The following is a 23,489-nucleotide window of genomic DNA, read 5'->3' as shown; positions in this document are numbered from 1 at the left end:
ATATCAATATCAAAAGATATTCAGCCTTAGTACCATGGCCAGATCTAAATAGCTAAATGATGGTTAGTAGGAATAGATTATGAAAATGTGGAGTTCAACAATTAGACTTAACAACTTAGTTACCCAAGTATAGAATAGGGGAATGTGACTAGATAACAACTTACATAGGAAAAAAATACTCTGGAGATTTTGTTTGACTTAAAGCTCAAATATATATTAATAATCAATGATATATTCCACTACATATAGATAGACCCATGAGTGATTTAGGTGCATGAATAGTGTCAGGCCTGTAGTCAAAAAGACCCATCTTCCTAAATTCAAATCCAGCCTCAGAAATTTCCTAGCTACGTGACTCTGGGCAAATTATTTTACCGTTTGCCTTAGTTTCCTCATCTGTAAAATGAAGCAGAGAAGGGGAATGGCAAACCATTTCAGTAACTTTGCCAAGAAAATCCCAAATGGGGCCTAAAGAGTCAGGCCTAACTGAAATGACTGACAGCAGTAACCAATAATTAGTTACACTTTACAGATACTCAGAGAAGTCATGTGACTTCCCTAAGATCACTTAGCTATTAGGAGGAAGGTAAGGGTTTACATTTGGGTCTTGTAATTTGAAGAGAATGATGTTTTCTATTATCTCTTGCTGCAGCAGCATGATGTTAGCAACCCCTAAACTCAAGCTCAATCACATTCTAGTCCCTAGAATGAGGAAGTTTTGAGGTGAGTTTCTACCTGTAAGAGCACACCAAAGGAGTCAGATTCAGTTCTAGCTGCCACATTTTAGGGAGACTATTGACAAGCTGGAGCACGCTGATAGAAGGTCAGCCATTATGGTGGGGAGACTTGAAAACAAGCTGGCCACATAAAGAGGAGTAGAACTTGGGATGTAGGTTTCATGGGTAAGGAGGACTAGATTTGTAGTGATGAGCTCAAAAGGCAGATTAAGAACTCCTGCACATGAGTGACAGGGAGAAAGATTTCACTCTTGATAAGTCAGTGGTTAAAGAACTATAATTTTTCTATGAAAACTCCCTCCATCAACATCGATTACATTAAATTCTCAGAGAATTGCCTGAAATACGGAGAGGTCAAGCAGTTTGTCCATGGCCACATAGCCACTAAAGATTAGAGGCAAAAGTCACAAAAGTTTTGTGACTTCAAGGCCAGCCCTCTCTTTTCTCGACCACATTGCCTCTGACATTTACTGCCGGATGAGGGAGAATTCATTTCATTATAGCTGTCCAAAAAATGGACTCCTTGAATTGGTAGTAAGTAGTAAAAAACAGGGATATTCCTAAAGGTCATTTTGTCAGAATTTTGTTGAGGAGATGACTTCTTCAGATCTGGGTTTGACTTCTTCTAGACTGTCCTTTCAAACTCTTGATGCAAAGTATTACTCTTAAGACTACAGTTTGTGATCCAACCATTCTGGAAAGCAATCTGGAACTGTGCCCAAAGGGCTATCAAACTGTACATACTTTGATCCAGCAGTGTCTCTACTGGGTCTGTATTCCAAAAAGATCTTAAAGGAGGGAAAGGGATCCAAATGTGCAAAAATGTGTGTAGCAGCTCTTTTTGTAGTGACAAGGAACTAGAAATTGAGTGGATGCCCATCAGTTGGAGAATGGCTGAATAATATAATGGAATATTATTGTTCTGTAAGAAATGATCAGCAGGATGATTTCAGAAAAGCCTGGAGAGACTTACATGAACTGATGCTAAGTGACATGAGTAGAACCAAGAGAACATTGTACACAGCACCAACAAGATTGTGTGATGATAAACTGTGATGTACTTGGCTCTTTTCAACAATGAGGTGATTCAAGCTTCAATAGACTTGTGATGGAGAAAGCCATCTGTATCCAGAAAGAGATCTGTATATGAATCTTAACATAGTATTTTCACTTTTCTTGTTGCTTGCTTGGTTTTTTTCTTTCTCATTTTTTTCCCTTTTTGATCTTATTTTTCTTGTGCAGCATGATAATTGTGGAAATATGTTTAGAAAAATTGCACATGTTTAACCTATATTGAATTTCTTGCTGTCTAGGGAAGAAGGGTAGAGGAAGGAAGGGAGAAAAATATGGAACATAAGGTTTGCAAGGGTGAATATTGAAAACTATTTTGCATATATTTGGAAAATAAAAAGCTACACTTAAAAAATACTATAGTTTAAAGATCATAATAACTAACATTTATATAGCACTTAATGGGTACCATGCCCTTTACAATTATTACCTCATTTGATTGTCACAACAGTCTTGGGAGGTCAATGCCATTATTACCCCCCTTTTGCAATTGAGGACACGGAGGCAGACAAAGGTTAGATGATCTGCTTAGAGTCACACAGCTAGTAAGCATTCAAGACCAAATTAAAACTGAGGTCCTCGTGATTCCAGGCTCAGAGCTCTCTTCACTGTGCCACCTTGACAAAAAAGGAAGCTCAAAATACCCATTGCTCCCATCCATAGACTAAGTCCATTTAGCTAAGCATTATTTTCCATTTGTACATAGAGTTGACAGTGATACCTCTAGAGCCTGGCTAGGTTAGTGTTCTTTCTTTGAGATTAGTCTCGTGTGAAGATTGGGAATATGCAGCTGTCTGTAACTTCTCTCCTGGGAAGAATGGAGTGTTTCTAAGCAGGTCTGAACTGGGCTAGAGTGAAAGAAGCCTGAGTCAAAGAAACTTAAGCTCAAATACCTCCGTTGACACAACTTGGGAGACTTTGGACCAACCACTTAACTTTCCCAGTCTCAGATTCCTTACCTATAAAATGAGGTGACTGAATTAGATCTTAGCTTCTTAAACTGGTTTGTGAACCCATATGAGGTCTTGTAATTGAATGTTGGGATTGAAAAATTATGATTTATTATCAGTAAATTTTTGATTTGTAAACTTATTTTATATACCTATATACCTATATACTTAATTTCCTAGGCAAAAAGGGGTTGCTAATGAAAAAAGTTTAAGAAGCCCTGGATGAGATGATCTCATTTCCCTTCCAACTCTCTATCTATGCTTCTGTGAACTTAACATTATCATGTGTTTCTGAAGATTTCAGATTTGGAGATCCAAGAATTTATAATTTTCCCATCAGTCTGACAAAAGAATATTGAGTGAGCACTCAAATGAGAGAAGACGTGGGCAATACTCAAAGGGTATCTGATAAAATAGGTCCATTAGCTTTTTGACAGCTTCTTTAGGCTCAGAAAAATCTGCAAAATGTTAGATCTCTTATTCCTTTTTGTGGTCCTCCAGATGGTCCAGAAACTGGCCCCAGCTTAGTGTTTGGAGTGTTTTCAATCTATTTTGAAATTTTTATAAACAACTTGAATGTAAGGAACAGTAGTAAGGTGTTTTCAGGGATACCCCCCTCCATACCTGAGCCCAAAGCACAAATTAACAAATGTGACATTTCACTAATTGAAGAAGAAAACTGCATTTATCTGTGATTCTCCATTACTTGCAACTTACTAAACTACCTGACGTCTATGGTGGTATTTCTTCCAAGTCTTGCTTTTCTCTCATTGCTACATATCATCTGGGCCTTGAAAGCCTCACTGGTGTGATCCTATGATCCTATGACCCTATTGATATTAGGGATATTGAGTTTTCCTCTTGGAACTCTCCTTCTTGTTCCTGAAAATACCCCTACTGCTCTTTGCTGGGCCTTCTCTTCTGGCATTCCAATAGCTCCTAAAATTCTCCCTTTCCAAGTTAGCCTAATTAGAAGATAATCAGCAAATTCTAACCATATAATTCCCCTAATTATCACCTGTGTCCCATGCTGAACAACTAGTTCTAGATCTTCTGACCACTGAGGAAATGTTGGAACCATCAGTTCCCCAATTCTGGCCAAGTTCAGACAGGCAATCCCCAAGCTTCATTCTCTTGGATCTCTGAGTTACTACAGAACTATACTTATTTATTCACCCCCTCCTCCTTTAATGGGGCTGTTTCCCACTTAGCCCAGTCACCTAGACTTGTGATCTCTTCATCCCTTCTGGAGTTAGGGCCCAAGTTAACACACCCTTAATCCGTAACCATATTCACAAACCCAGTCACAGACCAGAAGTTCATAAAAAGGTAACCACAAGGATTTTGGGAAGATGGTGGAATAGGTCAGTAAATTTCAAGCTCTCCAGATTTTCCCCACAAACAAAACAAATTTGTGCTTTGGAACAAACACAGACTGGTGAAAAATCAAGATTTGAGGCAGAACAGGTGTTCTAGTTCAATCCAAGGAGATGCCAGGCCTGGATTAACCTGTGTGAAGTGCAAATATGTCCAGGCTAGCACTCAGAAACACCAACTGGGGACTCCTGAGGCTAATTGGGTTTGGCTAGAACTTCAACAGGAACCACAGAAACTTTTACCTCCCGCCCTATGGGCCAAGTTGGAAGCTTAAGTGAACCTCAGCTGATTAGAAATGCCAGGCCCAGCTGTACTACAGAGAAGCTGCCCTGGGGGAGAAAGGAACCAGCACACCAGGAATAATGGAAAAGTAGGGCACGGACGCTGTTAGTTGCGGGGTACTTGCAGGAGGGTAGAGGTCTTGGTTTGGGATTCCAGGTCAGAGGGGAGAGCTGAAGTGAAGCCAGAGGTATCATTCCCCTACTCCAACATTAGAGGGACTTAACAATAATATTTTTTCATTTAAAAAAAAAAAATGAAGTGACAAAGAACTCCACCATCGAAACTTACTGTAGGAATAAGGAAGACCAGGGTTCAACATCAGAGAAGGACACTGAAGTAAAAAAAGCTTTTTGTACCCCAAAGAATAATGTTAAATGGTTCCCTGCCCAGAAAGAATTGATAAAAGAATTTAAAAAAAAAATTAAAAATCAAATGAAAGACATTGAGAGGAAACTTAAAAAAAAAAAAAAGATTAAAAACCATCCAAGAAAAACAAGATTATTATAAAAAAAAAAAAAAGTTAACCAACTAAAAAAGGAGATAGAGCCTTAAAGACAAAAATAATTCTTTGAAAATTAGAATTTAACAAGGGGAAGATAGTAAAGCTGAGAAGAGACCAAGAAATAACAAAACAATATAACAAAAAGAATGAAAAAATAGAACAGAATGTGAAACATAAGAAAAACAACAGATCTAGAGAACAGATCAAGAAGAGAAAATATAAGAATAATTGGACTATCTGAAAACTGTGCCCCCAAAAAAGGAACTTTGACACAATAATGCAAGAAATAATCCAAGAAAATTATTCTAGAGTAATAGAACAGGAGAGGAATGTAGAAATAGAAATATTTCACCAATTATCACCAAAGAGATTCTTTGTGGAAAACCCCTAGAAATATTATTGCCAAATTTCAAAACACTCAAGTCAAAAAAAAAAAATTCTTCAAGAAACAAGGGAAAAAATTCAAATACATTGGAACTACAGTTAGAATTGCATAGGACTTATCAGCATCCTCAATAAAAGATCGCAGGCCGTGGGATCATACCGGCATTCAAAAGAACTAGACCTGTACCCAAAATTAACATACCCAGCAAAATTGTCCATAATAATAAATGAAAAGAAATGGACATTCAATGAAGTTGTAGATTTTCAATACTTTATTTCAACCAAACCCAAACTCAATAGAAAATTTATTATATAAGAGCCAATATCAAAGATCAGTTTCAAGGAACTTAACATGAACAATTTGCTTATGTTTTTTTACATGGAAATGAATATCATGTTAAAGATTGACATCAACAATTGGATAGCTCAAAAGAAAGATTGGGGCAGAGTTGAGTATGATTTGATTCTAAAAAGCAAAACCGCCTAGAAAAAGATAAAATACTAATGTTATTACAAATGAGGTGCAGAGGAAGACTACACACAAAGGCATTAGAGGGGAAGGAGGACTTGTAATTTTGAAAACCTGCTCACATCAGGAATGGGTTCAATAGGCAATACTATATGTATACTATGAAGGGCATAGCACCCTCCAAAGTCTACAAAGAAATAAGAGAGGAGAGTGGCAGAGGGGGAAGCAAAGGGTGAGAGAAAAAGACAAGGGGAGGATCTATGGGTGGGGGGAAGTTAATAATAGCAAGGCAAGTTAAGGAGTAAAATTAAAGTAGAAGAGTTGGCAGGGATAGGAAAGAGGAGAGAAAATTTATTAGAAAAAAAAAAGTACAGCCTAGTAATCATTGATCTAAGACAAAGTCGAACTTAACATTCAATCAAGAGCAATCTGTTACATGTCAGCTATACTAATATTTGGGATGCATGTTTACATATGGGTAAATGCATAGATGTATGTGTCTGAATATATGTGTGTATGCATGTATAAAGTTATGTGTATATGGAGTATGTATAAATGTATATGTGTGCATATGTGTATACATGTATTTGTGTGTGTGTATATATATGTGTACATATATATTTAACTATAGCTTGCTTGGGGGAGATTTGAAGGAGGAGATAAAAAGGGGGAAAAAATAAAATGTTCAGCAGAGAATAAAAGAACAACTTAAAAGGAAGCAAAGAAAAGATGTATACTCATGATATTCATAATATTACTATAATATAATAATAATAATCACTATTATATATCCTTTCATGGACTGTAATTTATTGTTAGAGATTTTGAATCTTCCCTGATCTGCTGGGAACATGATATTGTTCTGTTTTGTTTTATTTTATTTTTCTGTTTTTCTTTTTTTCCTTTTTTTTTTTTCAGTAAAATAAAAACATAGGGGAGAGAGAAAGAGAGAAATACCCGCAAATTCTAAACCAAAATTCTGGCCAAAGGAGACCCCTATAAGAAATAACAATTTCTCTTCCCCTTGCACTGTGGTATGAAAATATCTTAACCAATTATTGTTTCATGATCAACATTATCCACTTCTGTGATTTCTTTCTTTGGTTTATATTGCTAGATCTCTCTGGTTGTAAGGTGTAAGAAGGCAGGAACTATGGAAGTTCATCCACTGTATGGAGTCCAATATAGTATTATATACAAATTGTTATTTTAAATACATGCTTGAAGCTAATGGGACTAAAGGGCTTCATTATCAATGATTTGAAAAGTGGTTAGCATGTAGTAGGTACTTAGTAAATGCTTGTTCTTTTTTGAGGATTGTCCTACTAAATGAGACATAATAGAATAGAATATATTTTACATATATATATATATATAAAATAGAAAAAAAATTATATTTTAGGTAGAAGACTTGAGTTTGTGTTCTGAAGCCCTCTTTCATAGCTGTATGATTTTGGTGAAGTCAAAACCACTCTGAGCCTTGGTTTCCTAATCTGTGAAAAAAGGCTAATAATCTGTGCCCTGCCTTTCCCTCTGGATTGTGGGGAAGTTTAACTGGAAAAATGGATTTAAGATTTTGCAGACTCTAAAACTGTAACAGATGTGTAGAGTATAATTTATGTTAAAGAGCATACTCATCACTGGCCTGGATCTGAGTCAGCAGTATTGAGGGTCCTCAGATGTGAGGAAACCATCTCTAATGAGGTGTCTCTTTCTTTCAGGAAAAATTCACTTCTTTTCAAATGGTCTTTTATTTTCCCACCGTCATTATGGAAGTATCACCATTTCTAAGAATCACATGAATTCCATTTCCTTCTATGATGGGGTAAGTGTTTCATTAATACCAGACCTGCATTTTCTTTATTTTATTGCATCATTTATTTTTATGTCAAATACAGGATAAAGACAAGAAATTTTTTTAAAATGGTATCCAATATACTGTGACATATTTAACATGTATAGGACTGCTTGCCATCTCGGGGAGGGGGTGGGGGGAAGGAGGGGAAAAGTCAGAACAGAATTGAGTACAAGGGATAATATTGTAAAAAATTACCCTGGCATGGCTTCTGTCAATAAAAAGTTATAATTATTTTTTTTAAATGGTTTCCAAGCTAACAATGAGCATTTGAAAAATGCTTCACATTACTCATCAGAGAAATTCAGATTTCTACAAATCTTAAGTTTTTACTTTATACCATAAAATTAGTGAAAGTGACCCCCCAAAAAAAAAAGGAAAATGACAATTATAGGAAGAGTTATGGAAAACAGGTACATGAATATGTTCTTGATGGAGCTATGAATTAGTTCAGCTATCTTGGCAAGTAATTTAGGACTAGACTCAAAGAAGTTAGCAGACTGCATATACTTTGATCCAGTGATATCACTCACTAGTAGGTCTGAACCCCCACTATCTCATTTAATCCTCACAACCCTGGAAAGTATATGCTATTACTATTCCCATTTTACATATGAGGAAATTGAGATAAACAGAAGTCAAGTAAAAAAAAAAAAAGAAAAAGAAAAGAAAAGAAAAGTTGGCTCTTTAGAAAAGGGATGGAGATGAATAAATGACATGTTTTTTTAAGAGAATTTTTACAGGGGAAAGTATAGAATCATTTTTCTTTGGGGAAAAAATTCTAAAAAATTGAATTTTATAAACAAGTGGGAGGGAGTTTAGAAAAAAAAAAAAAACCCAGTTATTAAACACTTAAAACATGAAAAGCAAAAGGAGGAGCAGTCTGCCCCTAGAAATTCCCATTCTAATGGTGGAGATAACCCACATAGGTTTTAGCTATAAGTCACATGGAAAGGTTCCATGGTTCTTAAAAGAGCAGCAAAGCAATGGTAGTATATCTTCTCTAATGTTTCCAGTGATAAAATCATGTCTTTTTCTTATTTTGAACCATTTGAACGTTCTAATGATTTTTGGAACAAGAACTTTCTATTTTAGGTCTGTAGTACCTATGGTTGCTGAGGAAGCTTGGACTTTAGCAAGGTTGCATCTCACTAAGGGTTGCTTCCTTAATTGATGGCTCTGGGTGCAGCTCTAAAACTAGGATCTGTGCTCTGGGAGCCGCTACTATTCCCAGGACACTTTTGAAGGCAGTTAATCAGTAGTTGCTGCAGTATTATCAGAGAAGACCCTTTCTCCTTGGGGATTTGTCCCTTGCAGTGAGTCTGATAGCTCCTGCTTTCCCCAGGCTTCTCGGATTTGTTATCCTGGGATGTTTCCATTGGATCTGAAAGGAAGTGGTAGTCAGGATGGGGTGGGGATGGGAGTAGGGGCTTAACTCACCTGGTACATGACACTTCCTGTTTCTACCTCAGGGTGCCTTGCTTCTCTTCGTGGCAATTGCTGTTTATATTTTTCTCAAGCCATGTACTGGGTGGTAGATTGTTTGCTGGGTTAGAGCAAAGAGAAATGCATTTCTACTCTCTGAGAACTCCTAGGAAATATTTAAAACCTGTGGTCATGACCCCTCTAGAGAACCAAGATTGATGTCCAGAAACAGATTAACTAACCTGCCCCCCTCAGAAGTAAATACAGCCTTCTATAGTAGATGGACTAGCTGGAGGTAGAGTGCTTGGGGTCCATGGATGTGGAAGACACACTTTATCTTTGCCTTAGAGCCAGTGTAAAGGTCATCTGGGAAGCTCTTCTCAGCCTAACTGACTGATCCCTGGGAGCCCAGGTTCCTGGGTAGAATGGTCCTCTGACCTTTGCTTTTCCCCTGCCTCTGCTGACACACAGAAGATTACTGTTGTTGGCTAATACTCAGATGCCCTCCAAGGATCCTGACCATTATTACTTTCCTTCCCTGTTGATGTCAGAGAAGGAAGAAGAGCACCTGTACGCTCTGAGTCTTCTCCATCACCAGAATAATCTCCATATATGAGTGATATTTGGTTAACTGAAACCAGAGTTTGACAAGAGTTCATGGTGTTTCTGGGGAGCCTATCAGTGTCCTGCAGAACACTATATCTGATTAGGTCCAGATAAGCAAACTTGCCATAGGCAGTATCACCTGGTGAGAGGTCTAGAAGGAGAGACCTATTCATTTGCTCCTGGAGGAACTCATACTCAATGCATTTCTGTCACTGCAGTTTCAGCCACTTAATTTAGTAAGCAAATGGTTAGAATGGTACTAACAGTTCAATCCTAATACAGAAAAAAAAACAAGAGACCCTCCTTATCCTTCTCCCATTCTCATTAATGCTACATTGACTGAACCTTTGTAATTCAGTAGCTATTTTAATACTGACCTTCCTATAATTGTTTCATTCAAGAGGCTCTCTTTTCAAGCAACAGTGGCTTTTTGCATATCTAGTTATCAGCCCTGACCCAGAGCCAGATAGTTGTTAAAAGCCTAAAGTCAAGTTTTATTGTTTCTTACAGAGTGGAGCTAGCAAAAGTGAAGGAAAAAAGGAAAGAGGTGAGGAAGGGTGACACAATCAAGGGTTGGCCATTCTCTCTATGGTATAGCAATCTCATGGCACAGAAATGGGGGACTCTTTGGGTCTCCTGCAGGCTAGCTTTCTGAAAGGCAGGGACTTTACCCAGTTAAGTAGCATGCTTGTATGTGGATTTTTGGTGAGATTTATTGTCCTAGACTGTCTGAAAAGGGCATTTGACTAGAGTTGCTAGGAAGACATTTTTGGCCCCCAGGATATTAATTTGGAAGGTTATATATATGCTACAGTGATGCCTGCTTTTGTTTTAAAATTAGTGTTGAACCTGTCATCTTTCTTCTATAAATTCCTTCCTACAGCTAGAGTTATTTTCAGCCTCTACTCTGCATTGTAATTTCTATCAGTTTGCTCCCTGCTGTGTAAAATAGGACTTTCATTGATTAATTCTAATCAGACTTGAGCAGAGTCCCCTTTTAGTGCTCTAAAATTGGTGAACAGGACTTTGTTCCTTTTGTGTCCTCCTTGAGAACTTGGGTTTATTTCTTGCTGAGAATTTGGCAAATCCCTCTTTGATAAAGCTATTGCATTTGGTAAAAACCTAAGGTTCTTGCTGTGTTATGTCTTGAAATTTGCAAATGATACATTTTTCTGAGGATCAGATGCATATGACTTTTTTCCTTAATGAGTCTTTATTGTCCCAAATATGAATAATTTATCAAGATAGGATTATTTGTACTAGGTCAATTTTATTTTATTTTATTTTTTTTTTATTATAGCTTTTTTATTTACAAGATATATGCATGGATAATTTTTCAGCATTGACAGTTGCAAAACCTTTTATTCCAGCTTTTCCCCTCTTTCCTCCCACCCCTTCCCCGAGATGGCAGGTTGACCAATACATGTTAAATATGTTAAAGCATAAGTTAAATACAATATAGTATACATGTCCATACAATTATTTTGCTGTACAAAAAGAATCAGACTTTGAAATAGTGTACAATTAGCCTGTGAAGGAAATCAAAAATGCAGACGGGCAAAAACAGAGGGATTGGAAATTCTATGTTCATAATTCATAGGTTCATAGTCATCTCCCAGAGTTCTTTCTCTGGGTATAGCTGGTTCAATTCATTGCTGCTCTATTGGAACTGATTTGGTTCATTTCATTATTGAAGAGAGCCACGTCCATCAAAATTGCTCATCATATAGTATTGTTGTTGATCATATAGTATAATGATCTCCTGGTTCTGCTTATTTCACTCAGCATCAGTTCACGTAAGTGTCCCCAGGCCTCTCTGAAATCATCCTGCTGGTCATTTCTTACAGAACAATAATATTCCATAACATTCATATACCACAATTTATTCAGCCATTCTCCAATTGATGGGCAACCACTCAGTTTCCAGTTTCTGGCCACTACAAACAGGGCTGCCACAAACATTCTTGCACATACAGGTCCCTTTAGTAGTAACTACTAGGTCAATTTTAATAACATTTTACTAATACTGAATTCTAACCAGTGTTAACAGAAAAAGAAAAAAAAAGTCCCAGCAAGTCCAGAGAACTGCAGCCTATCTTCAGGGGAAAAATGATTAGTCTCTGTTAATGAGAATTGTTATAATTCTTTGTGTGGTTGGATTGAAGCTATAGTCTATTAGAAAGGGAATCATATCCTAGAAAACACCTGACTTCTAAAGTGATTGTGAATGTGTATGTATATACACTGTTCAACTTCCCATATTAAGTATTAGGGTGACATTGACCTCAGAAAGTAAGGTTTTGACCTCTTTGCTGTAGCTTAGCTTAAGCTGACTGCTAACACCTGTCCAAAGGTATGCTTGGGAGTTAACTCAGCCCCCTTTCTATACCTAGCACCTAAGTTGGAAGACTGGTTCTTCATTCTGTGGGTACAAGGCTCCTTCTATGAGGAGGTAAAACAGATAGACACCTATAAGGTGTGATATAAAGAGCACCAGGAACAAAAATCTGTCCTCCAAGCACCTGTCAGTTTTCCTGCCATTTGATCATTATGAAGATGCATTCTTTGGGTGTAGAAGGTTTGTTAAACTTTTACTCTCTTATTAGAATTTAGTTGTGTCTAAAAGACATCATACTTTAATAGCATCTAATTCATTATCAGAGATTAATTAGATAATCAAATTGCTTTTCAATTGTGCCAGTTATCTGAGAACAGGACCTTGCCAGAATGGGGCTCAGGTGGGATATGGGAAGGAAATGAGAGAAGTTGGTAATGAAAGGGAAAATGAAGGCAGCTTCATCTACTTGAGAGAAATGTTTGTAGGAACCCTGACTAGTGATCAACAGGAGAAGAGTTTCAGGTTCTCTGCTTTCAGGAGACAGAGGCGGGGAACAGCATTCTCTGGAAAGGAGATTTCGTGGCATAGCAGATGGAAACCTGAGACTCTTCCCTAATTTTCTTTCATCGCTATGGAAAAGATTGAGGAAGGAGAAAGGCAGACAATATTAGAACAGGAATACTGGTACACCTGGAGGGGCAAAATGTTCCCTGCTGAAGCTGTGAGAGTGACTAACTGCCACTGTTCTTCCTTTCTTGGTGGGAATCATTGATTTATTTGAGAATACCTGGCATTGTGGCAAGGCTGATGAGACGACCAGGTGGGATAGTAGATCGCACACTGGACCTGGAGGCAGGAAGACTGATATTCAAAAACTGCTACTGGATTACCCTGGGCAGTTCACTTAAAGAAATTGAAACACAGGGTAGTTATCTGTATTTTGGGGATAATAATAAAGCCTGCCTCCCTGAGTTATTGTGAGAGTCTAATGAGATAACTTGTCTAAAGTTCTTTGCAACTCTTTAAGTGCTATATAATAAGTGCTCACTACTACAACTCTCCTTCATTCTGGAACCTTCCCAAATCTATAGGTATCATTATCTTCCCCTCTGCCTGTTGATGTTGCTCTTCTCAAGAACTGACCCAGATGTCACTTCTTCCACGAAAACTTAATACAGTCATCCCTAACTGAAAGTGAAATTTATCACTTTGTCTGGAATGTCTCCTTTGTACTCATTACGCTCTACCTTGTGTTATGTCTTAACCGCCCAGTAGATTGTAAACACTTAGAAGGCAAGCACCATGTTGTGTTTTACCTTTGTATCTTTGTGCTCCATGCATTGTCTTTTACATAGTAAGGATGAATTTATTGGTTTCTTTTGAATTTATTGGTTTCTGTATTGGCTAAATGGGTGCTGGGCAACACAAGTATCTGGAAACAATCTCTTCCTTTTTCAAAAGTGCTTTTAGTAAAAAAAAAATCTTTTTTTTTTTCCCTTTGTAGAATTCCACCAGTGTTATCGCTGCCTTGTTGATAGACTTCAAAAGTTCCTTGCTTCCTTATCTTCCAGTTGAATTTCACACAGAGAGCAATTTTCTGATGATTGCCTTTTTCCCTAAATCCAAGATGTATCAAGCATTCTATGCAGAGGTAACACCAGTTTATTTCAAGATTTCTTTAAAGAATGTGAACCAGTTTGGGACAAAACATAAGCACAGTGCTAATGCACACAGTAGGCACTTAATGTGGTTTGAGGTTGGGGGTTGTATTTTAAAACTACTGCTGGTTCATTTCAAACAATTTTAAAAGTGATTGTTAGGAAAGTCAACAATGAAGTTGGAAAAACTTTATGGATGCGTGTAAAGCAGTAGCACCAAGAATGGAAAAAGGCCCCATATTGCCTATCACTAACTTTTGCTGAGACCTCACTGAGGCAGCTGCCAAAATGGGGTACAGTTTCAGTCTCAGAAACTTAGAAACCAAGTTTAGACTATTTGGGTTCTCTAAGCTGCTATCTGAGAAAAGTACAGGGGATAAGATAGTTTGAGCACATTTGATAAGAGAATGGCCATCATTACATGGAAGAGGGTCACTGGAATTAAATTAATCTGCAAGACCTCCCCCTTGAGTTAGATTTTGGGAGTGTGAAGCTTAGTTTCTAAAGGAGTAAACAATGGGTTTTCTATTTCTTTGAAGATTCTCACCCAATTCCAAACAGGCTGTGGGTTTAGACCATGTTTAGGCGTATGATTGAATTAGTAACTCTCTCATCAACCAGAGAAAATCATTCTTCGTGGTCTTGTTTTGATATTTGGATCCTTAGTTTAGATATTAGGTGCCTTTGGCTCTAGCAGTAGAATTCTTGAGTCAAATTTCTAGATTATGCCATCATTTGTAGCCTCTAATCACCAGTTCCTTTCTTCCCTGCAGTATGAGAGGCACGATTCTGCACCTGACTCTCCTAATCTTTTGTGTGAGAAAAATCTTCTTCATTTTTGTAGATATCCCTAGCTCCTAGTGATTGCTTATTTATGAATCTCCTTATTAATAGTCTGTAGTTACTACTGGAATTCTTATCTGTATCTCTTCTTGTTAATTCATTCCAGTTTTAGAAAACAGACTTTGTCCTTGTTTGATGTATGGTACTTCATGTCTGTTTGCCTACTTTTGTGGCTAGCTGTCGCCTCTTCCTGAGAGTGAAGGCTGCTAGAAAGAAGGGCTTTGAAAGGTGCTCAAGGGAAAGGTTTCACAATCTTCTCTTCTAGCTGTCTGTTTCCTAGTTTTCTCAGTGTAGCTCATTGTCTGTTGGTTCAAGTTTATCTTAACTATTGTTAACTCTGTCCAACTAACTCCATGATAGAATTTTTCTGGCAATTCCTGAGCAGGTGTAGGTCTTTTTTTTAAATGGGAGTCTTTAAGGAAGTAGACCAGGCTTGGCAGATGGAAGTCTAGTGCTCCATCTACCATGTTTCCTAATGGTGAGAGTGGATTGGCCAAGAACTTTTGTTAAATGTCAGTTAAGGAATGAGTTATTGATCATGTAGGGGGAAACATCCATTATGGGTAATGATATCCTTGGAGGCCAATTTCCTATGTCAGAGACCTTGTCAACAATCAAGGAAGAGAGATGATCATTTCAAGGAATCCTGCCTCTAAAAACATTATAAAAATATACTAGATAGGAAACAGCTTATTGAACACCCACAGGTATCCACACAGAAAGTAAAGTTTCCTTTCTGTGAGATTCTTTTTGTAAGAAACAAAATATCTTATCAAGAACTCCACTGATTCACTGATGAATACAGGAAAGATTTATTTTACATTCTTGCAAGAATAGATGCCTAGATGAATAGACACACCTTTGAAACTCCAAAGACAGCATTTTATTTCCTGTCCTGAAGCACAAGTCCCTCCCCTGATTCTCCATTAAATGGACATTTCAGAAATTACCTGATGTGAATCTCCACCTCTCATTACACAGCCAGTCTCTGCATCCAAGAAGCTTACATTCTAGAAGGGGAAAGCTAACCAAGGAAGGCTAAGGGCAAAGAACAAAAGATTCTTTTTAAATCTCAAACTACCACCTGGTAGTACTACAAAAGTCAGTTTCTGCTTACCTTCTTTTGGGGGGAAGATAAACTCCACCCTTGATTATTCTTTGATGTCCTCTTGGGTTTCAGTTTTCTAATTTAAGTTTCATTTCTCCAATTTGATTTTCATAACTCTGAAAACCAAAATATCCATCCATTTCTCACATTTTGGAAAAGGGAAAAAAAGATTTGAGGAAACTTGAAAAATCTTGAAGCTATTATGAGGAAAAAAAGCTCAATTTGCTTTCTCCTCAGGTTCAGTTGAGGTAGAAGTAGAGCTGTGGCTGGTGGAGTTCAATACCTTTCTGAGAAGCTTCCAATCTAATTCAACAAGCATATTATTAGCATCTGCCCCGTCCACTTGTACTGGATACTAAACAAAAAATCCCCCTCTCGAGGTGCTTATATTCTATGGGAGAGAGTGAAGATTTGCATGGCAGGAGTGTTCAGGGATCCAAGATATAAACAGAGAAGTACTGACATGCTAATTTGAGGAAGGATTAAGAAAGACTTCCTTTCAGTAGGAGGGCTCTTATCCTCCTGGGCCTGGGGAAGTTGGAGCAGTGGCTCCAGTGCCCATCTGCCTGTCTGCCCACCTGAAGGGTGGCACCAAACCAGCCCTTCCTCAAAGCTTTGGTGTTAGGAACAGAGTTTTGAGGAAGGTGTCTCCTCAGTCACACCAGAAAATGAAAGTAGGAGGATGCCATGCATATGGGAGACCAGCTGGAAGATTTTTCCCAAAGGAGAAAGAGATCTGAGCTGTTATGCAAAAGTCTAAAAACACAAGAGATTTTAATCTAAGGTAGATCAAGCTCATGAAGTTGGAGTAGGTTGAAGCTGTCCCCAACAAAGCTGGCTCTGTAATTTCTTTTTCTTTCTTTCTTTCTTTTTTTTTTTTTTAATCTCAGTTTTATAGAGCTGGTAATATAAGAAATGAACTCCGACTAGGGAAATCCAGTAATCAGCTTTTTTTTTAAGCCTCTGCCCTGTTTTTGCAGGATTGAGCCCCACTGCCCTCCCAGCTCTGTGAGCCACTGGCAGAGGTATCTTAGAAGCTTGGCTTTCCGTAATCAATCAGAATGAGTTTTAAAACGAGATATTTGTAAAGTACTTTGCAAATCTCTATGTGTCATTTAAATGCTGACGATTATTATTGTTTTTGTTATCACAACTCTTGGAATCTCCTATTTGGTCTCCCTTCCTCTTTCATCCTGCAGCCAAAGTGATTTTCTGAGCCCAGGTCTGATCCTGTCACTCTCCTTCTTGGTACTCCAAGAAGGTAGCCCCATCCCCCTTCTTGGTACCCCCATCCCCCAGTGCCTCTAGTACCTGTGATTGACACAACCTGGCCTGTCTTACCTGCCCAGCTTTCTTACTTTGACCCCACCCCAAACACTGGATTCCTTGTTCCTCCTCACACAGGACAGCTCGTCTGGGCTCTCCCTGCTTTTGCTCTGGCAGTGCCCCAATCGCATGCTGCAGAGGCTCCCCCTCCTCACCGTTCTCGCTCCTTCAGAGCTCAGCTCTAGTATTCCTTCTGTAAGAAGCCTGCCAGTCTGCTTAGCCGGGGGGCACAGTGGGCAGTCAGGAAGGCCTGAGTTCCTATGTGTCCTCAGACAATACTAGTTGTGCGATCCTGGCCACGTCATCTTACAGATGGTTTCTTCAACTGAAATAAAGGAATAATATCATCTCCCTCGCAGACTTGTTGTGAAGCTAAATGAGATGATATTTATAAAACACTTGCAAACCTCAATGCACCATGCACATGCTAGCTCTTACTATTAACTCTGTGTTTCATGTGTATACTTACATATGTACAAGTTGTCTGCTTTATTAAAATGTAAACTCCTCAAAGGCAAGGATCGTTTTCCTTTTGTCTTTGGATTCTCAGTGCCTCCTGTAGTGTCAGACACACAGTAGGTACTTAATAAATGTTTGATTAATTAACTGATGATGAAACGCTGGGTGAGCACACACTGAGGGGCTTTGCCCTCTCTTGTTCATGAGAGGAGATTGGAATCTGCTGAGTCCATTCGAGTTTGTCATTTATTTCCCCACACTGCCTACCTGCCTCTTTTCCTGAGAGTCAGCCCATTCCAATGGATTTATCTGGGCAGTTTCTCCCTGCAGGATGGCAAAAGGAGCAGTATTTGGAATCGGGTCTTGGTTCTGCCGCTTGGGAGAGTTGGGGCTTTCACCAGGTTCCTTTGCCATTTTCTCTAATGAAATGAGCTCAGCTGTCAAATGGAGCTAACACGTGCCTGACCCACCTCCCAGGTTCATGCTAAACATTAAATAAGATAATGTCTGTAAAGTGCTGTCAGCTGCTGTTGTTATTCCTGCTTTTGAGAACACTGCCTCTCCTCCTTCCCTACTCCTTCCTTGTTTTACATTTTGTTTCCGGGCTGGTCCCGAGACATTTGTGTGACCCCCATTCTCCATTGCTTTTTGAAATGTTAGTGTGCTGCTCATTCTTTTCTGTCTGCCAGGCCCAGGACATGGCCTCCCCTGGACCATGTAGCCTATGGCCAGTGGTCATTACTTCTGCTCCCAGATCTGCTGTGCCTCATGCTTAGAGGATATCACCTAAGTAATTCTGATAGACCTAACCCTGGCTCAGTCGAGCTAAAAGTTTATAGAATTAAGGAATTTTGGAGATGGAACTATTAGAAATCACCTAACCCATCCCTCATATCAAACAGACCACGACACAGACCCAGAGAGGGAAGAGACTTGTAGCAGAGCATACAGTGAGTTTCAACCACAGTTTTCTTGGTGCCAGTACAGATACCATTTTGTTCTTAATAACTTGTTTTCCCTTGCCCACTGCAAAAGAGCCATCCTTTCTGGGAAACTGCTGACTTTATCTTAGTAGATGGTTAGAGTCCAGGGGCGTGTGAGGCCTTCTGACCAGGCCGAGGCAAGAGGTCCACTTCCAAGCTCCCAAGAGTGGCAAGGTAAGCCCTATGTATGACAAGGAAGCTCCCAAGAGCTGCCTTGTCATACATAGGGCTTACCTTGCTGCATCAGAGTTTAGGAAAGAGCTATTAATTAGTAAAATGAATATATAGAAGGATATGGAAACATGAAGAATTTTTTTGAGTAATATTCAATTATAATATACTTCTCTCACAATTACCCTCTCAGTCCTTTTCAAGATATTTGTTTTCATGGGAAACTCTGGAAATATAGAATGAGGCTGCTTTCCTCTCAATTTACGATGATGTAAAAAGTATCTTCCTAGTCAAACCTCTGACCCAGAGCCCCCCCGCCAAAAGTCTACAAAGGAAGATTCTGAGGATGACCCTCTACTGGTTTTCCCCCCATCATTCCTTCTCTCATTGCCGATTTATTTAGGGTATGGATCCAGGCAAGAGACCCAGCAATGAATCCAACAGTGTGTCCATTCTCCCACCTCCCTGCAGTTAGACCTGAGCCACCTCAGACAGAGAAACACAAGTCTTCCTTGTTTATTTGTTACATGTTCCAGGGAAAACATTGCCATGATGAAAAAACATGTGTGCTCTCTTTCTCTTTCCTACTCCCACCTCTCTCACTGTATCTGTGTTGCATTTGTCCATAGTAAACACTTCAAAATCAGGGTCCTGGAGTATGATGATGCTTGTTTGGGAAAATGTTTGTCTAGACCCCATTTAGAGGAAAGAGTGTTTGTTTTTGTGGTTTTGTTTTGAGCTGACAGTTTAGGTTTTCAACAACAGCCAAATCCCCGTGTGGTTTCCACATCCTATTGTTGGGTTTTAAATGCTCTTTGCATGGATTCTGTTTTTTTAGGTCTTCTCTCCTTGGCAACACTCAGCTAACTCAGAGCTGGCTTTAAAAGTGATCCAGGAAGACGGATTATCCGAAGAACAAAAGAGATTGTAAGTTGCTGCTCTTGGTCTTTAGGCCTTCTTCCTTGATGTACATACACTTGTATTTGAGGGTCTTTGCCTCTGTCCACCTCACATTTGTGGCTTGTTGGGGCTATGAAAGTACCGATGCTGGCATCTGTTTATCAGCCTGGACTGTTTATATGCCACACATTCTATTATCCAGAATTCTCAGGGGGGAAGAAGCTTGAGAGATGAAATAACAAAGGATCAGAAAATCATACCTGAGTTGCTTCCGTCCCAGTCAAGTTTTCATCACATGCATAGAGGAGGTGAACCAACTGAGTGCTCAGTTGGACCTGCTTTTCCCTCCTTCATGATCTACCAGCAGTGACAAGGCCACATGCCACGTGCTAAAACAGTGGGTAATGTGAATGCTCTCTAATATGAACAGTCACAAATTCATTCAGCATTTTATTGGCATTCAAAACAAGTATTTTGAACAAATGAAAACGTGATTGTCTGCAAAGGGTTTACAAGGGATTGATTATAAATAAAATTAACTCCTAATTATATAACACTTAATTGTACTAAAATTTCTTATTTCAGGTATTCCAATATGCAAAAACTCTTTACTGCCCAGTCCCTTCCTGTTGGAGAAAGAGGGAATCAGCTCAAACTCCTGAATGCTCGGCTCCCTGATCTAGACAGGTAAGCCCCTGGGTTTCCTGTTGTGTATAATTTGTAGAACTTCTGGCAGATTATTATTATTGGAATGACAGAAAGCGAATTTTATGGTTGACAGGGGGGTCAAGCTCCTGGGGCTTTCTTTCCCAGCTCCCCTCAGTGGCCAAAGCAGTTGCATCACACTAGGAATAAGTTGATTCTTCAGAGGAAAGTGCCCTGAGATTTATTTTACAGCAGTTGTCTAGTTTCCTGCTTGAATGGGCACATTCAACTTGTGTTGGATATTGGAAGGTAATAACATCAGCTTTTGTTTTTCCAGGTTTCTCCCACATTTTGCCATCTGCAGTGTCAGCCGGGAGCCAGTAATGAGCTCCCATTTTCCCATCCTCCTGCAACAAGGTGAAATTGAGCCTGCTCAGAAAGAGGAAAATGAAAAGGTAACCGAGCTAACCCAACAGGCTGTGCCTGAAGGGAGGGGCAGGGCCTGGGCTGGAGCAGCTAACAGGGAGTCTGCCTGGGTTCTTTGGGGTTTAGTAAATAAAGTGCAGAAGATTCCTTTCATGAGCTGCCATCCCCTTCAAGCCTGATATAATTGTACATCTGAAACCTGCTTTGGACAATGTGTACAGAAATCTCCCTTAGTTCTTATAGCTGATCCTAAGGAAGACAACACCAGGACCCCTTCCCAAAACACATCCCTTACATAAAGCCATGGCCCTCTTGAGCCTCTTCTCCAGAGTAACAGATGGTTTGTTGAGAGCTACCAGAGCCTACCTTGATTTACACATAAACCAGAGGCCTCATTTCCTGGCACCTGCTGTAGGATAGACAAAACCAAACAAGTAAAACCCTCTTCCCCAGGGTCATGTCCTCCTACATTCCCTCCTTCTACTTTCCAATGGACTTAATTCCCTGGCACCTGCCCAACATCTTCCTGTCCATTTTTTGTTTTCCTGTCCATTTGTATTGGACCTTTTCCAATAAAAACTGGAAACTAACAGCTACTTGAGACCAAACCTTTGGAAATAGGGGAAGTGGGACAGGTCACTTTTGTTAGCTGGGGGAGCTAGAGAGAGGTCTACCGATGACATAAGATTGTGCCACGAAGGCATCAGTGTTGATACTGTTGTACAAGAGGGCCCAAGGTAGAAGCTCTTCAAGGTCAGTGACCATTCCTTAGCTTTGTCTGTGTCTCTCCAGCACCTGATTCAATACTTTGTATTTCATAGGTTCCTAACCAATGATTTTTTAAATTACATTGATATTCTACTCCGCTAGATTGGGAGGGTGGGGAGGGAGTAAGAGGAAGGGACTGCTTCATTTTCCCTTGGGTTGACATTAGTTCTGAGGGTTGGGCCTCCTGAAACTCGGTGTTGGCACATAGGAATGGAGCAGAGCTGGATTGGGCTTCTGTGCTTTAAAATCAACATTGTTCATCAATCTTTTAGTTTATTATAACCCACTGTCAAATTAAGGAAAGAAAACCATGTGCACTTGCCCTTCCCTTTCCAATGAATTCAGTCCAATTTATTAAACCCTACTAAGTGTGAGACTCTTTGTTGGAGTCTCTGCTATCAAGGAACTCATTCTCTTGGGGGAATAAAAAGCGTACACGGAGAAGTCAGTATAAAGTGATCTGCACTGACAACCTGGGGAGTCAGGAGAAGCTTCGCCCTGCAGTTGGTCCCTGAATGGAATCTTAAAGGAAGCAGGGGATTCTCAGAAGCAGAGGGAGCAGCCAGGCCCTCGTGTGGCAGATCCGGAGTTGGCGTTACTGATTGTCCAGCAACTTCTCTCAAAAGTTCCCAGTGTAGTGGCACAAGTTCCCTTTTCTCTACATCCCCTCTTTTAATCAAAGGCCACTTGTGTGCAGCCAATGCCCAGATCTGCCCTCTGAGCGCTGTAGGATATCTTCACCTTAGCCCTTTACGTTCATCATGCCCAAACCAGACTCATCATCTTTCTCCCCACACTTGTTTCTCCTCCTAGGTTGGTTTGTTTGTTTTGTCTGGTTTTGCCTGACATCATCAGTGACCTGTTCTCTCGTATCTGTTAGGCTGGTGTTAATTAGTGATGTCTTCTGATGTCTTTCCTTAACCAGTCAGGGTCCTTCACTCCCACCCATTCTTCTGGCATTTCTCCTGGCCATTTCTTTTCAGTTCTCCCACAGTATAGACGTCATTATCAATCAGTCTTTCTTAATGGTCTTCCTACCTCCTAATAACCTAGCCATTCCTAGGTGCAGAAATTTTAGTGGCTCTCTAACTGCCTCTCAAGTAAATTTCAAATTTGGTGGGGGGCGGGAGTCTGGCTTCCTCTCCAATCTTCAAGGTCTTCAATCTTCTGAGATCACCCTATATTTCCAGCCTTCTAAGCTACATTTCTCTCATCTATACATTCTATGCTCAAGTGATTGAGACCTAATCTCCTGGGTTCTCTTGCCTCCATATCTTTGCTCCCAATGTTTTATATTCCTGAAAATCTTTCCTACCTCTTTATTTGATTAATTCCACTACTTGCCTTTTAACTCTCAACTCAAATACTACCTTTTTCCTTCCTTTATGCTCTGAATCTGTAAAGACCTACCCCCTTGGACTTTTGGTAACTCTTTTGAGGGATAGCTTTGTAATGTTCTTACCATATAAAATTATTATGATTATCTTTGCTATTTGTACCCCTAAGAAAGTATACATTCTATAAGATTATTGACTATGTCTTAGATAATAATAACAAAAGTTGATTTTATTAATAACAAACCAGCAGTAGCTAACAACTATATGGTGTTTTTAAGTTTGCATAATATTTCGTACAGATTATAGTTTACTTGGTCCTTATAGCACATCTTTGAAGTATTGTTATGCTCACTGACAAAGGAGAAAACTGAGGCTGAAAGCAATTAAGTGATCTGCTCAGGGTCACACAACAAGTAAGTGGAGGAGGAGGCCAGATTTCACCTGCCTGCTCCATCCGCTGTAGTGGCCCCGGAGCTGAGTGCTTTCCACACCCATTCCATTTAAACTTGGTCTCCACCCTGGCACTGTGTTTTCACACAATTCTCAGTTGTTGAATGTCTTTTCCTTCCCCTAGGTGATTATGAACATTGTCACCGGCCTACCAGGCTGTCACGCCACTGACCTAAGTGCTTTCCTGGTCAGTCTTCACAAGGAATATGGAAGGTTGGTATGGCTAGCCTTGTCTCTGTGCTTTGGGTAAAAAAGGATTTAGCAGGCCTCAGATGAGAGGGCATCGCAGCCATGTGAATAGTTCTTTGTTTATTATGATCTTGTTGAAGAGGTGAATAAGGGGCAGTGACTAATATGGAAACTTGGGTTGAAGGATCCTTGTAGCCTGATCCTCAGAAGATATATGAATCCACATCAGT

At 39.5% G+C, this 23,489-nt stretch overlaps 1 protein-coding gene across 4 annotated transcripts in view; it reads left to right on the top strand.

Moving 5' to 3' along the window:
- DNAAF9 (dynein axonemal assembly factor 9) overlaps positions 1 to 23,489 on the top strand; it is a 162,192-nt gene that overhangs the window by 92,321 nt on the left and 46,382 nt on the right. For all 4 annotated transcript variants that reach the window (XM_051965843.1, XM_051965841.1, XM_051965840.1 and 1 more), the window contains 6 exons: positions 7,494 to 7,597; positions 13,501 to 13,647; positions 19,383 to 19,471; positions 20,030 to 20,131; positions 20,427 to 20,544; positions 23,195 to 23,283. In XM_051965843.1, the coding sequence (XP_051821803.1) occupies positions 7,494 to 7,597; positions 13,501 to 13,647; positions 19,383 to 19,471; positions 20,030 to 20,131; positions 20,427 to 20,544; positions 23,195 to 23,283 (649 nt within the window). The remainder of the gene's footprint in view (positions 1 to 7,493; positions 7,598 to 13,500; positions 13,648 to 19,382; positions 19,472 to 20,029; positions 20,132 to 20,426; positions 20,545 to 23,194; positions 23,284 to 23,489) is intronic.

Source organism: Antechinus flavipes, chromosome 6, assembly GCF_016432865.1.
Source record: "Antechinus flavipes isolate AdamAnt ecotype Samford, QLD, Australia chromosome 6, AdamAnt_v2, whole genome shotgun sequence".
NCBI classification, from domain to species: Eukaryota; Metazoa; Chordata; class Mammalia; order Dasyuromorphia; family Dasyuridae; genus Antechinus; species Antechinus flavipes.
The sequence above is the reverse complement of the archived record's forward strand: the minus strand, read 5'-3'. Positions and strand labels throughout refer to the sequence as shown.